General features: G+C 37.8%; 1 protein-coding gene across 1 annotated transcript; it reads left to right on the top strand.

The window, feature by feature from the left end:
• The first annotated feature begins 4,150 nt into the window (after positions 1-4,150).
• LOC120309999 (golgin IMH1-like) lies at positions 4,151-12,699 on the top strand. The gene is made up of 8 exons (XM_039347829.1): positions 4,151-4,236; positions 5,418-5,516; positions 5,686-5,750; positions 7,172-7,309; positions 8,388-8,528; positions 8,765-8,902; positions 9,252-10,113; positions 12,610-12,699. Exons 2-8 carry the CDS (start codon positions 5,454-5,456, stop codon positions 12,697-12,699), a joined length of 1,497 nt encoding a protein of 498 aa, XP_039203763.1. The 5' UTR covers positions 4,151-4,236; positions 5,418-5,453.
• The last annotated feature ends 2,653 nt before the right edge of the window (positions 12,700-15,352 follow it).

Here is a 15,352-nt window from a genome sequence, read left to right as displayed (position 1 = left end):
ACATTTACCCATAATATCTCATAATTATTTTTCACTTTAAATTAAGAATTTATAATATATATACTCCCAAATATTTAAACTTTTCCACTAAATCAACACCTTCTATTATTCTTTTTCTTTACATCTACATACGACAGAAATCATTCACTGTTCCTTTAAAACATACTAAATACAAATCATTCACTATTCCTTTAAAACATCTTCTATCTCAAAAAACTACTACAAAAGTTCACCATTTCCTTTTCTTTATTCCAACATCCATCTTCTGCTGTTCTTTTAATTTACGTCTATAGGCTGCACGAGTCATTCTCGGTTCCTTTAAAAAATCTTCTGTCTGAAGAGACTGCTGCAAAGGTTCAGACTGTATGTCTCCTACATCCAATACCGTAACACTTTCAACCGGCTGCTTTTCCAACTTTTCTTCTATTATCTCAGGTCGTAAAGATGATGGAGAGTCCACCTTCAAAACCAAAATGTAAAAATCTTTCGCCTTTGACATTGTATTAAGTCTGTAATACGTCCCTGCATAGTTCAGCACTATTTCAACCGGTATCTCCCATCTAAATCGAACCTGTCGTTTTTTGAGCTCATCAACCAAAAAAGCAAAATCCTTTCTTTTTCTAAGAATTTTTGAAGGTATTTCTTTTAAAATTATAACATCTTGAGCTGCAATTTGAAATCTCTGCTTATAAAAAGCCTGTAAAATTTCATTACGAAGTGATCTCCTAGAAAAATAGATAACCACGGCTCGTGGCAAATTCCTCTGTCTCGCAACCCTAGAATTAACCCTAAAAACTTTTTCCGTCTCTCTCAATATTTCTTCAGGCTCAGCCCCCAAAATGAAAGCTATATCTTTTACCACCACTTGTCTCAAATCCTCTTGCACATTTTCCTTCATTCCCCTTATTCTTAAAGCAAATTCCATGTTTCTGTATTGTAACATAGTAATTTCATCCTGTATTATTTCCACGTTGTTTTCCACTTTGTCAATTCGATCTTCCAGTTTTTCAAAATTTTCCACAACATCATCAATACGCTCATCCAGATGATCTATGTGACCAACAAACTTTTGAAACGCGAACACTATGTCCTCTCTCAGTTTCATGAATTTATTTTCAAAAAAACCCTCCATCTCTTCTTTAATCTGTCGTGCCTTTTTTTCCAAGGCATCCTGTAAATCTTTTAAGTATACATGCTGAAGGCAATGGAGAAGGTGGTGGAAACTTAGACTTAGCTTGCTGAGCTGTCTGCATTACCGGGAAGATCGAGGCTTTAGAAGCAAAAGAAGCTCCGAGACGCTTTGAAGCCATTTTATTTTTAAGACCACTTGTAAAAAGTCTACTAAAATCTTATAAAATCAACAAATACCCCCCCCAAAAAAAACAGAAAAAAGGAGAGGGGAAAAAAAGACAAAAGCCCCCTTAAAAGAAAAAAAGAAAATTCTTGCAATTTATACAAATACAAAATCTGTTACATTGTTCCAAAAAGAAATTCCGGTCCTTTCACTCAAAGAAACAACACCTCAGTGCCATTTTTCACCACTCTTAATTAAAAGAAGGAGAAGATAAGTTCTTTTCCAGAGTTAAAGTCTCGAAATAATCCCCATTTTAATCTCTCCTGGTCAGCTCTGTCTGCTTTAAATTTTACTCATAAATTCATTTTAAGCACAGATATGGAAGCAGCATCTAGCTTTGCCCTGGGAAAATCAGGGCAAAGGCATCCTGGGATGTGGAGAACACCCCAGACTCCGTGGGAGCTCTTACCCTCTGACCTCCAAAAAAAAAAAAACTTTGGGGTCTCGGAGAGCTCTACCACTATTTGAGGAAAGCTCACCTCCTCCCCTTCGCCCTGGGAGAGAGGTTCCAAGCTGCGAGACAGCTGTTGCTCGCTGTCTCAGCTGGCTTTGACACATCTCAGGGCGGACGGCTGAAGAAAACCGCCATCGCTGCGGCCGTCGCCACCGGAAGTCTATTGGCTTTTGAAAGCCAATAGAATGGATTCTATTCAAGAGACTCTATTCTATTGGCGTTTAAAAGCCAATAGAATCTATTCGAAATAGAATAGACTCTCTTGAATAGAGTCTAATTCTATTGGCTTTCAAAAGCCAATAGGAATTGTCCAGGCTGTCTCTGCCCTGCTGAGCCTGCCAAAAGCCCCAGTCTGCAAATGGTGCTGCAAGGCGAACTTTCTAGAAAGCTTCCCTCCCTGCTGAGCAACTACTAAAAGTAAGTAAAAGAGGGCCAGGAGTGGGAGGTGGGAGGCGGGTGAGCACAGGGAGGGTTGTTGGCCCACGTGGGGCCTGGTGGGTGCCTTACCTGCCTTGGGCTGGGCCAGCTGGTGGCCCAGCCAGTGGTCGGCCTGCGCCGTCGCTGCCGCTTGCCGTGGCCGCCCAGGAGCCCCTGGGCCTGCCTGCCGCTGCCATGAATGGGCGATGGCCAAGGTAAGGCTAGCGGGGCAGCGGTGGGCGCAGGGAGGGTTGCTGGCACGCGTGGGGCCCGACGGGTGCCTTACCTCCTTGGGCTGGGCCAGCTGGTGGCCCAGCCGGTGGTCGGCCTGCGCCGTCTCTGCTGCTTGCCAGCTACGCCTCAGCTGGTGCAGGGGGTGGCACCACGTATGCGCGGTGCTCCCGGGCAGGGAAATACAGGTAGTCCTCGACTTATGACTGGTTGCGGGGTCATGGCATTAGGAAGGTTGAGAACCACTGAACTGGAGGATAAATGCAATTAAAAAATTATGTGCTGTTCTAAACATTGTTTCTCAAGACCTACATTCCAGTTTTTGAAATAAAAATATTTATGCTTGTCTGCTTTCTCACCTATTACTTTATCTTCTAGCTGCCATCGCTGATTTTGCGATGGAAGGCAATTTGCTGAGAAAATTAAAAGAAAACATGAAACGTCTCAAAAAAGAGGTAAGATAGATAGAGACAGACAGACAGACAGACTATTCATTGTGTTTTGTGTTTGTCCTGTTGCAATTATAGGTTTTTGTTTTGTACTTTATTTTTTGAAATACATTGTTAGCTTATGTTAGCTATTCAATAAAGCCAGTTTGGTATCATGGTTAGGGCATCAGGCTATAAACCCCAGAGACTCACAGTTCTTGCCCCACTTTAGGCACAAAGCCAGGTGGGTGACTGGGCCAGTCACTTTCTCTTAGCCCTAAGAAGGAGGCATCACCAAACCACTTCTGAAAAACCTTGCTAAGGAAACTGCAGAGACTTGTCCAGCCAGTCCCTGAGAATCAAATGCAAACAAATGAAAGGAAAGCAAAGAATCTCTGTTGCATTTTGGGCAGCCGTATAAGTTGGATGAATGAATCAGTGAACTTGCAGAGCTAGCTTAAGTCACTGAAAATACTGATTAAATACTTATTAACATATTTAATAAGCCTGCTAATGGAGATTTTACATAACTTTAGCAGGAATACTGTTTGCTTTCTCTGAACTTTTCACTTAAAATGAAAGGGCTGTTTGAGGATAATAGTAGAAGGACTCTCTATCTGCCCCATTCCTATCCCAAAGGTCTTTTTCAAAAGGTAACTGGAGTTTCTTCCCCACCCCCCACCCCGGAAGTTGTTTAGATTCTCATCCAAGAAGCTTCTTCGGTTCTGACAACCATGACCTGGATGACTGCGAATCTCCATAGACATGTCTCATGCCTACTAATCCCAGACTGTATCCCTTTTAATTCATTCTTTATTTCAAGAACTTCAAGTATTTAAAGAGAACATTTGAAAACCAAAGTGGTAGACGAGCTTTAGATATTCCCTTTAAGATTCTTGATCCAATCTTGCGGAGAAAGAAAATGGATATTAAATTGACTGAGATGACTAAAATGCCACAAAACAATTAGCAGGCTGTTTACTTCTCCAACTCATCAGGCTCTAAAATGTATGAAAAGGGAAAATACAAATTATGCCAGCAGAGACCGCAGCTACACTTTATATTAAATGCTGGTATCAGTACAGGCAGAGGAATATCAAAAGCTTCTTTTATTCAGGTAGTGTGAATTTCCAGACAAGGGTGCAAAGTTTAGATGCCAGCTGGCATCTAAGATTTAAAGATGAAGAAACTATGTTTAACATCAATCCAAGTCATAAAAAGCTGTTAGAAAAATAAGTGTTTTTAATCACTGTGAATTTGTCTTTTTAAAAGAGGGTATTTTGTCATTGCAGGAAAAAAGTTCTAGACTTCCTCTTCTGTCATCTACCACAGAAGAACAGAGACACGCTGAGGTATATAATGTATAATTATAGTCAGTATACAAGGAGTATACAGTATTCTCCTTGTGGTTAGGTTATCTTTATTTCCTTGAGAAATAAACTCGAATTCATCCTTGCTGCTAAAATGGAAAGTACATCATTTTAAAAAAATGAATGGCCCCTTCCCCAATATTTTTGTTACTAGACATTGCTAAGATTATTCAAGGAATTGATGGGTTTCAGGACCCCTTTTTATTGCCCAAGTTCTTGCTTTGTTGAGGGTCTTCCATGTGCTCAGCCTAACTTCCTTTGTCTTCCTTAACAACTCATTTCCTTCTTACCTCCCTCCATGAAGGGAAGTTTGGGATGAGACTCCTGACATTTTGCCCTTTCTGCTTTCATCCCTGCTTCATCTTTAGTTATGGCAGATTCAGCCTGGTATCACAGGAGCTGTATCAAAATAACCCCCCCAGATTTATAGCTATACATTTCACATTTCAAGCTCACCTTAGAATAAATTTATGGGGAAAATGTAGATAAATTCAAAATAAATGTTTTTTCACAATTGGTAATGCATGTGCAGTATATTTTATATTCTACAGTATATACATTTGGCTTATATTTCTATTACTTATATGAGATTCATACAAATGTCTACTCAATACAAACTAAATTTTTTAACTTTATTTGTAATTTTTAATAAAGAATGGAAATTATCAGAGTTCATGCTAATTATCAGAGTTCATGCTAATTCTTCACCCCTTATTATGTTTCTGTGGCCACATACAATACTAAAAACAGTGAAATAAAATTTAGATGGTTCATATTTTGTGTCAGCTACTGTGTTTTACATTTCCTAAACAAAATAACTAAAATTAGATCTTTCTTTTTCTACCTCAGCATGAATAATCTTTATTTCCTCTATTGAATATCTACAGCAATAAATTGGGAGTTGGACATGTGAGTGCAGATATTGACATGCATGGATTTTAATATGCACAAATATGCTTGTCTACACTCCAGACTCTTTTCCTAAAGAGGAAGATTAAACTAATATCCTCTTTACACTGACATCACAGAGAATTTACTTTATGGAAAACAAATTCATGTAATTCTTCTCCTTGTATCTCCTTAAAGAAATGTTCTTAATGAAGGAAAATTTATCAAGCAAAAATCTGATTCACAATTCATTTTATGTTTTTTATTCTTCACAGAACTGCCAGATTTCCAGGCATCCTGAAAACATTAAGATGCATGTGGGCCATGAGGAACCAGCAGGCCATGATTTAAGTTTCAAGATACGTTCCCATCAGGTAAGCAATCTAGCATCTGAGGAATCTTTTGAATGTGCATTACCTAGAAATATTTCATGTCATAATAAGGGGTGAAGAAGCCTGGGGTGAGTGGGAGGAAAGTGTGGGGAAGTGAGTGGGTTGATATAGAAATATATTCCTGACTTGTAATGTATTTTGGCTTTTCCAGATTCTTCAGACAAAAGCTCAACGACTGGAAATAGATCTGAAGAGAGCGAGGGAGCAGAGTTATATGTAAGTTTTGGCATAGTTGAAAATGCCTTTATGTGGTGCACAAACATTTTAGATATCCTCTCCAGAATGACTTCTGAAACATATTTAGTAACAATTTGCTATTTATTATCTTGATGGATTATCAGCCATCAAGTCAGTGTTGACTCTTAATGCTCACCTAGTTTATCTTGTGGTTACTTATTATGAGATAATCACAGCTTAAGCCTATTAAGTTCACACTTTAAACACAACATTCATAATTTCTACATTGACAATGGGACTGACCATTGTATCAAACAAACAAACAAACAAATAAATGTATACATACATACATACATACATACATACATACATACATACATACATCAGCAATGGAATTTCAGAGAGTTTGGCATTTCTTACAATGCAGTCTGGTTGTCGGGTAAGAAGAACACCACATTCAGTGAAATTGTAACTGTAGAGAATTTACTCCAGAGTAAAGGTAAAGGTTTCCTGTTAGTCATGTCCGACTCTAGAGCACAGTGTTCATCTCATTTCTTGGCCGAGGGAGCCAGCATTGTCCAAAGACAATTTCCATGTTCATGTGGCCAGCATGGCTATACAACAAAGGTGCATGGAATGCTGTTACCTTCTCACTGAAGTGGTACCTATTAATCTACTTGCATTTGCATGTTTTCGAACTGTTGGGTGGGCAGGATCTGGGGCAAGTAACGGAGCTCGGAGCTCACCCCATTATAAGTGCTGAAATCTTCGAGCATATTAAGGAGGAACAAAACACTGGAAGGCAATTGTTCATTTCTCACAAATGAAAATAATTGGAGGGACATTTGTGCTAGCTGCAGATTGATGTAAACTGTGAATTAAGCCAATTCTGGATTAATGAAGTGGAGTGAAAGCAGTATGGGGAAGGGCAATGCTTTGAATGTTGAAGAGTGTTTTGGTAAATTTGACAACTTTCTGTTCACAACAGAAGGGAAGTGATGAAAATTATGTTCTAGTAAAGCTTGCAAAATAAACTAGGAATAGCAACAGTTGAATTTGTTTTTTAAACAGAACCTCTCATAATGACTGCCAATTGTATTAATACTCTTGTTATCTCATGCTCCCTCATAAACAAGGTACTGCCTTAATCACCGAGGAAGCAACTTGTTGGATATGTTGACACTTAGGCATTTGTGAGAAATGAGAACTTTCCCCTTATCCTACATCCATAACTTTATTTTGCTTCTAGAAATCATTTTGAATTGATTTATGCCTTTCATGGAATGTATAAGAAAAATAAAAATAAATGGTTAAAGCATTATTTCCTTTGTATGTACATACACGCACCCAAACCCATGAAGGTATTTTTTTATTTTTTTTATTTTTAACTGAAGAAAAAGGTTGATAATTCAAGTAAAAAACCTAAGGGGGCTAATTTCTCTGTTTTTCATAATTTACAGAAAGACAATGGAAATTTCAAAACTCTTGACAGAAAAAGAGGCACTTGAATTAAAAATTCAGGAGCTCATAAATGAAAATCTCCAATTGACCAGAGAAAAAGAGGAACTCTGCACAGAGTATGAAGAAAAGCTGAGCAGGTGAGAAATTTTTAGATAGCAAAGCTGACTTTCTCTTCCAGAATTTCATATTAAATTTTCCTTAGCTCCTTCCCCTGGACGTACTTTATACAATGTTCTGGGATGAATTATGTTGCCTGGAAAAAGGTTAGGGAAAAGCAAAGTTGATTCTTTTTAACTTGTTCCAAACATTCTGGCTCTCCAAGCATGTCTAGTGCCTTTTTCTGATCTCAGTGAGGCCTTGTTTTTTTAAAGATTTTCACTTCCAGAGACTTTGTGTTTGATTAAAGCAGGCATGTCAAACAGCTGGCCCGCAGGCCAGATGCATCATGCCAAAACTGCGCCCATCCCATTGCCGGCAATGGGGAAAAAGTTGCAATACATCGCACAACGTCACGTGACGTCATGAGTTTGACATGCCTGGATTAAAGCAGTAGCAAGAGAAGAGATCACTGAGTCCCAGATAGGTATTAGATATCATAAATCTCTTCACAGGGAATCTTCATGGCCCAATCACATATATTTAGGGATCCTTGGTTTTATCTCCTACCTACTACTGTGCTTTTCAATCACGCCAGCAGCCATCATTCTGTATACATCAGAAACTTTGCTTCTGAAAATTGTTTTGAATTGGCTTGTGCCTGTTCTAGTATATAAGAGAAAAAAGAAAAAATGTTTTTAAGATCTGAAGATTCCTTGGTGATAATAATGGATTATGAAATGCTAAATACTGAAGGGACAAGCATTAACTTGTACTAGTCAAACTCTTAAATATAGCAATCTTAACTTTAATGCTGAAGGAGCTAATCAAATCCCTTTAGAGTATAATGGAGGTAGAGTCTGCATAGACTTACTGATTCATCATTTTTACTGAGCATTTCCAAAGTACCCAGTAAATAATTCCAGCATTTGCTCCTGGAAGAAGAGCTTGCTAGCTGTTGTAATACAAATAGCAAAAACTAAATTAATTAAAATTTAAGAATTTTTATAGCAAACAAAATATCAGTTATTTTAATTAGTTTTAATTTTAAACAAGTTTTGTGATTCAAATAAAAAAATCTAGGGGGGCTAATTTCCCTCTGCTCTTGATATTTTACAGAAAAAATAGTTCAGATGAGTCTATAAAATTAGACAAACTCAGACAAGAGAATCAGAGTCTCAGCTGCAAGGTTCTGAAATACGCTGGAGAAAAAACAGAGCTCCTAAGAGAAAATAATGACCTTAAAGATGAACTTTATAGGTAAGGAATATTTACATAGCAATCCTGAAGTTTTCTTTCAAATTCAAATTTATTAAAGCCCTGAGCCCAGATATAATGGATAAAAGAAATATTCCATTCTTTTATATCTATGTATTAGTGAATAAGACAATAGCAATAGGTATAATGGAATATAAAAATAATTAAAAATGTAGTTACGCTTAATAATTCAAGGAAAAAATTAAGAGGGCTAATTTGTCTCTGGTCATAATTTACAGAAAGATAACAGTGATGTCAAAACTATTATCAGAAAAAGAAGAGCTCCGAATCAAGGCTGAGATGCTCGTGTTCAAAAATCTTGAACTAACTGATGAGAAAGAGTTGCTCTGCAGAGCGTATGAGGAAAGACTGTGCAGGTGAGGAATTGTTAGATAGCCACCATGACTTCCTGTTCTAGACTTTCATATTAAATTCTCCTTAGCTTAGAAATCTTGGAAAGACCTTAAATTCCCTTTAACTTAGAAAAAAATCAATGAATTATGGTTCATTACACTTTTACATATACAAATCTAGGAGTTAATCTCATGGAAGTGAATGGGAAGGTATGTACAGGAGAGATATTTCAACCCCCAACCCCCGCTGCCCAACAATATTTATATACTTTCACAGTGAGATTTCCTGACATCAAAGCAGTTCCCATTATTTTTTGACTAAGAATGCTTTGTTCTTGGTCCAGATTCACATCTAACCTTCTGATTTTTCTAGAGAGAAGCAACTGAGGAAGGGCTGCTGCACATTATTGATGGACAAAGACCAGATGGTATCACCCAATAGTAGAGAGTACAAAAGAGGCTTTGTGAATGCCTGCCAAACAAGTGCAGTCATTATAGAAGACAACTCAGAAGCTCTTGAAAAAATGAAGCCTCAAGTGGTGGAATATCAACTAAAGGAGCAATGGCTTAAAGCTTCAGTAGATAGCCTCAAAATCAAAAAATCCAAGGGAGCCAGGCAAAATATACTGAGATGGCTTCAGCAAACTCTGGAAAACCTGAAAGAAGATTCTGCTAAACTGTCAAGAGACACCTTAGCAGAATGGCTAAAAGCATCCCTAATCAACCTTCAAGAGGGATGTGAATGGTTGGTTGAAAGGGAGGATGTGAATGGTTGGTTGAAAGTATCCATAAGTCACCTCCAAGAAGAAGGACCAGACACATGTGATTTAGAAGTGCAGGAATGGATTGAAGCATCAATTATAGGCATTCAACATCTACAAAAGTTTGAGTCAGAGTCTCGAGGAAGACTAAGAAAGGGATGGTTTGAAAAATCAATAGAAAACCTCAAGAACCAATGTCCTGAAGGATTTGTGAATATATTAGAATGGCTTCAAGGGTCCTTAGAAAGCCTCTTGGTTTCAGAAAAACCTAGACCAGTTCTTGAAAAATGGTTTCAACAATCCTTGAAAAACCTGCAAGAGGAAGGTCCTGGAACATCTAAACAAGATGCCAAAAAATGGCTTGAAATATCTATAAAGAATCTTGAGGAGGAAGGACCTAAAACACCACATCTAGATATTCAGGAATGGCTTGAAGCTTCTATTAAAGCCATTCAGGGTCTACAGAAATCTAAGGTAGAGATTAGAAGAACTCTAAGAAAGGGATGGTTTGAAAAATCAATAGAGAACCTCAAGAAGCAATGTTCTGAAGGTCCCGTGGAAAATATATTACAATGGCTTCAAGGATCCTTAGATAGCTTTTCATTTTCTGAAGAACCCATACCACTTCTTGAAAAATGGCTTCAACAATCTCTGAAAAACTTGGGAAAGGTCCTGAAACATACCAACAATATCTGTAAATAGCTTCAAAGAGGAAGAACCTGAAGCATCCATCTAGGCAGTCAAGAATGGCTTGAAGCATCTATTAAAGTAATCTAGGATGTCAAATACTCTAAGGAATCAAAAACAAGCATGGTAGAGAGGAAAAGGAGAGGAAAGAGGAAGGAGAGAGCGATTTGGGTAGGATCTGCTTCCTCTAAAAAAAAAGGATGGATGGATGGCTTCAAATAGCAAGTTCCAGAAAGCATGGTTTTATTGTACCCAGAAGATATACAAGCACGCTACAAACATTTCTGAAAAACTCAGACGAGAATCACTGGAAGAAGCCAGAAACAATCTGGAGGAATGGCTCTAGGAATCCATAGAAGAATCCGAGCAATATGTGAATGAGTAGCTTGAGATAGCCTTAAATGAAGAAGGGCCTGAAACATCACATCCCATCTTAGTGTAGACTTTTCTCTCATTTCTGCTGCTTCTAATGTTATTAACATCAAGATGACCAAATGAACAAACTGGAAACATATCACCAAGTATTTACTATTTTGGTTTTCCAGAACTTCTTGGGCCTTTTTAGACTGAGTGACATACTGTTTTCCTAACGGACTATGGTATTTCAACATGAGCTTCATAACCAATGAACATTTGTCATCAACAATTGTGATTATCTAAATGATACCTTAAGTTGGGTGAGAGGAGAAAAGAAAGAGAGTGGAAGGAAAAAGGAAAAAAAGGAGAGATTGATATGGAGAAAGAAAAGGAAAGAAGGGCCAAACAGCAACTATGTTTATGCCAAAATGCCAAGAATGGATAGACAATGGTAGACCAAGGACAAACAAAGGATAGACCAAGATTGCATATGATGTACAGGCTGTCACTTGAACTAATCTAGAGAGCACAACTCACTAAAACAAAGGGATCCTTGTGAACTAGGAATTAGGCCAGTGAGAGTTGGATGATTGAGGAACACAACTATCAAAATTAAATAGTCTTCAATGATAGCCTATCAAGAAATCTCAAGCCAAGTGAGATGTCAAAAGCTGTCACCAAGGATCTAGTTGAATGCATTTAAGCATTAGTCTAGAAAATAGATCAGTCAGCAAAGACAAAAGTTTTTAGATGCACACCTGTTTCTATGTGTTATGAAGAGGAAGCATTTTTTTATTAAACAATACATACTAGTGTAACACAGTTCCATGTAAATTTACCCTACACATAAACAAAATGAGATATCATTCTATAAGTAAGAGGTTAGTTTATGGATCAGAAGGTCTAGAAATAGCTTTCCCATGAACTCAACACGTATCTTAAACAAGCCATGATCACTTAGCTCGGCACATTTAGGAAAGGAACAAGACAGATTTATTCGTCATGCCTGTAGTAAGAATTTCTGAAACATCTTGATGAGAAGCACTGTGAATACTGTTTCATCTCTAATGGAGAATCTGTGGGCCTCCAGTATTTTTGGAGTCCAAATTCCTAGCTCATGGGCCTTCTCCCAAGAGCCGGAATCCAGGAACATCTGCAGGCCTGCTCTTGAGGGAAATGCTGTATTTCATCTGATTCTTAAGGAGAAGGTTTGTCCAGTATCAGCTAAGTTTCAGCATCTGCTGTACTCTTTTGGACTATTTCAAATGGATCTTCACTATTGATTCTTTTATTTGTTTGGAATCAACTAAGCTTCATATATTTAGATGATATAGGGACATACATGCAGCTGGCATTGAAAAACCAGATTTGAAAGTTGGAAGCTTTGAAGGTGAAAAGGAATAAATCAAAATCAGAAGTGCTCCCCTGCAATAAATCCTATGTTTATAAGGATTTATAAGTATTACAGTATTAACTAAATAATCATGAATGAATTGAATACAAATTTTATAGATATTGAATATTCCTGAAAAAACTGAATGTTCATTTTAGAAAGTTGTTACAACTGTCACCGGAAGATTTTAAACCTTTACTGCCTAGACCATAAACTTTATTGCCCTGATAGTAAATTTATTGCCTTGGGCTGCAATTATCATTCTACCCTCTTTTGTGGATTACAAATGATCAGAGACTGCAATATTTTTTACAATATTTTTAAATTTTTAAATATTTTAAGTATCTTTGTGGCTTTTTGTGGACTACCTTTATATGAGCCTTACTATATATATATATAAACCTTTTTTACATTAACAACCTGACATTTCATTTTTTACTCTCAGCTGAGATAATATTTGTTTAATTTCAGCTGGGATTTTTTTCCTATTCACATTTTATTCATTTTTAATATATCTGTGGATTATAAACTAGATCAAGAGGATTTTCTATGAGATCCAGCATCCTCCCTCCATCTCCTTATTGAATGATAAGGACACCGTAAATAGCTGGTTCTTCCACTAATACTTGGGGTAGGATGAGTCCAGAAGATGTGGAGGGAGAATGGTTTTGCCAGTACGATATGGTGTACTGTTTGTGGTTATTATCATTTTGTTGGTTTTTATATTTTATTGTTATGCACTGATCCACCCAGGGATTTTGTATATAAGATGGGTGTCTACATCAGTCTCTTAAATAAAAAGAAAGTGTCACTACTATGTGATCTTCTGTCCAACAACAAAATCAATTCCCAATAAATGAGGAATTTGCATTCAGTCTGTGTCAGCTGACTGGGAAGGGGAAGGGGAATAAATCTCTTTGACTGTTAACACTAGCTTAAGTGTAACAGAAGACGATGAATAAAGATAGTTGGGAACTCCTGGGACCTCGCTGCATTCGGACAACCCTTCCTTGCCTGTGATTTGACCTGAGTTAGATCCTCCAGGGAGATTTCCCCCCACAATGAGGTCTTGGGAGGGACTGTGCAGATGATGTGCTACCAAATAAGACAAAATGTAATTTTAGCCTACATCAGCATTGTTTCCAAACCATGGTTCCAAATTCTTAGAATTTAAAGAGTTGAATATAATTCAGACTTAAAAAAAATTGATGAAATGGAGGGATGCACAATAATACTTTTCAAATAGCTGATAGAAAATTATATCTAAAATATCAAGACCTATTCTCTATTTTTTCAGATTATAGGACATGGCATAATGACAGAAATATTAGGAATAAAAAAGTCTTAATAGTAAGAGAAGCAACAACAGCCAGGAAGCAGAGACAAAGGCAGTTTCTGGGAAATGAACTAAAACAACATAAAAAAGATCCCCCCCCCCCAAAAAAAAGGAAAAAGAGAAAAGGAGAAGCAATCTCAAGGGTAGTGCTACAGAAACTTGAGGATGTTTTTTTTTTTTTTTTGAGACTTCAAGAAAGCTGAGGAGTCAGAAAAAAAAATGCTGCACTAAATCATAAACCAGAGAATGGTAACAGAATGTAAGAATGTCATCTGCCATGGAAAACTCCTTTCACTAAGAACACTGGTGGATAGACATGATACAGTTGAACAGCTGAAATCAAACTGACCACAATTGGCTGTCAACTGCCAATCACTGGATCTTTCAATTAAAATACCTCAGCAGTGTGAATATTGTTGTGGAGCAGGGGTATCAAACAGGCAGCCCATGGGCTGGATGTGTCCCATACAGGCCATGCCTACCACGGCTCCGCAAAGGCAAAAAAAAAATCAGTATACATCACATGATGTGATTGAGTTTGACACCCATGTTGTGGACGAATAGTTGCTATTTCAACATCACAAACCCCTAATCTTTGGACCACAAGGCTGTTCTTCTTAGGAAGGAATGCAATAGACTGAACAAGTTTTGACACTGTGAGAACCCTTCCTTCTGAAAGGTTTGTCCATTTCTTATCCTCCACCAGTATGGCCTGCAAATTTTATTTTGAGTTTAGGGTCACATATACATAGCTTTTCATAGAAGGGGTAAAAAAACCTTCACTATGGATGCTCATAGCCTCTGAATTATTCCAAATGTATCTGGCTGTAAGAAGCTGATGACCCTGAAGGCAAAGATGACTCACTCCCAGTTGAGGAAGACAGTACTATCAATCTACCAGAAGAGTTCGAAGGGACCTTGGAGGTCTTCTAGTCCAATCCCCTGCTCAAGCAGGAGATCCTATACAATTTCAGATAAGTGACTGTCCAGTCTCTTCTTAAAAACCTTCACTGATGAAGCACTCACAATTCTGAAGTCAAGCTGTTCCACTGGTTGTTCTCACTGTTAGGATATTTCTCCTTAGTTCCAGGTTGCTTCTCTCTTTGACCAGTTTCCAACCAGGATTTTTGAAAGATTTGATAACAATGGATCTGCAATAACATCTGCCAGCTCCTTCAGAACTCTGGGATGTAAATCATCGTGTCCCAGTAATTTATATTTGTCAAGATGAGATAGGTATTCTCTAACCATTCTCTTATTTTAATTTTTTTCCCTAGTCTGTCTTTTACAGTTAGTTTTCGGTAGGTTATCAGAAACCTCATCAATCTTTCTTTTTTGGAGCTCTGCAATTATGGTGGGAGGGGGAAGGTTGGTAGCCACTGGGAGGGGGCTTTGGGCTGTACTTCCTCTGCATTGTTCTTACTCAACTTTGATGTATCTCTTTGGGTGTGAGAAGGGGAATGGAATATGCCAGGGGCCATCTGCCTTATCTCCAGTCAGTTGAGAGATCCGGTGAAATGCCTGGGAACCGTCCCTTATCAGCTCCAGTTCCCATAACAACTTGCACTGTGGATTGGCTGAACACGAACTGGACAGTTGGACTCTGGGATGGGGTTTTGTGAAAAGAAAATTTTAATGTAGCAATTCGTGCAGGAAAACTTTAGATCTTGCTTTGCTCTCTTGCTATCACTCTCTCAATAAAAGGTCCTTTTGAAACAATGCCTGTTTCAAGAGTTCTGCTTTCTTGGGTTGAGGCAAGACCTTATATATAATTTCTTTTTGTGTGAAGACCGATGCAAAGAATGAGTTAAGAAGCTCTGCCTTCTCTCTACTGCCTATTACTTTCTTGCTATCTTCTCTCTTTAGTGGATTGTTTCCTTGACTGTTTCCTTGTTATTTATATGTTGAAATAACTTTTTAAAAATTATTTTTGACTTTTG

This window comes from Crotalus tigris, unplaced genomic scaffold, assembly GCF_016545835.1.
Source record: "Crotalus tigris isolate CLP2741 ecotype Arizona unplaced genomic scaffold, ASM1654583v1 scf7180000017560.2302168, whole genome shotgun sequence".
NCBI classification, from domain to species: domain Eukaryota; kingdom Metazoa; phylum Chordata; class Lepidosauria; order Squamata; family Viperidae; genus Crotalus; species Crotalus tigris.
The sequence above is the reverse complement of the archived record's forward strand: the minus strand, read 5'-3'. Positions and strand labels throughout refer to the sequence as shown.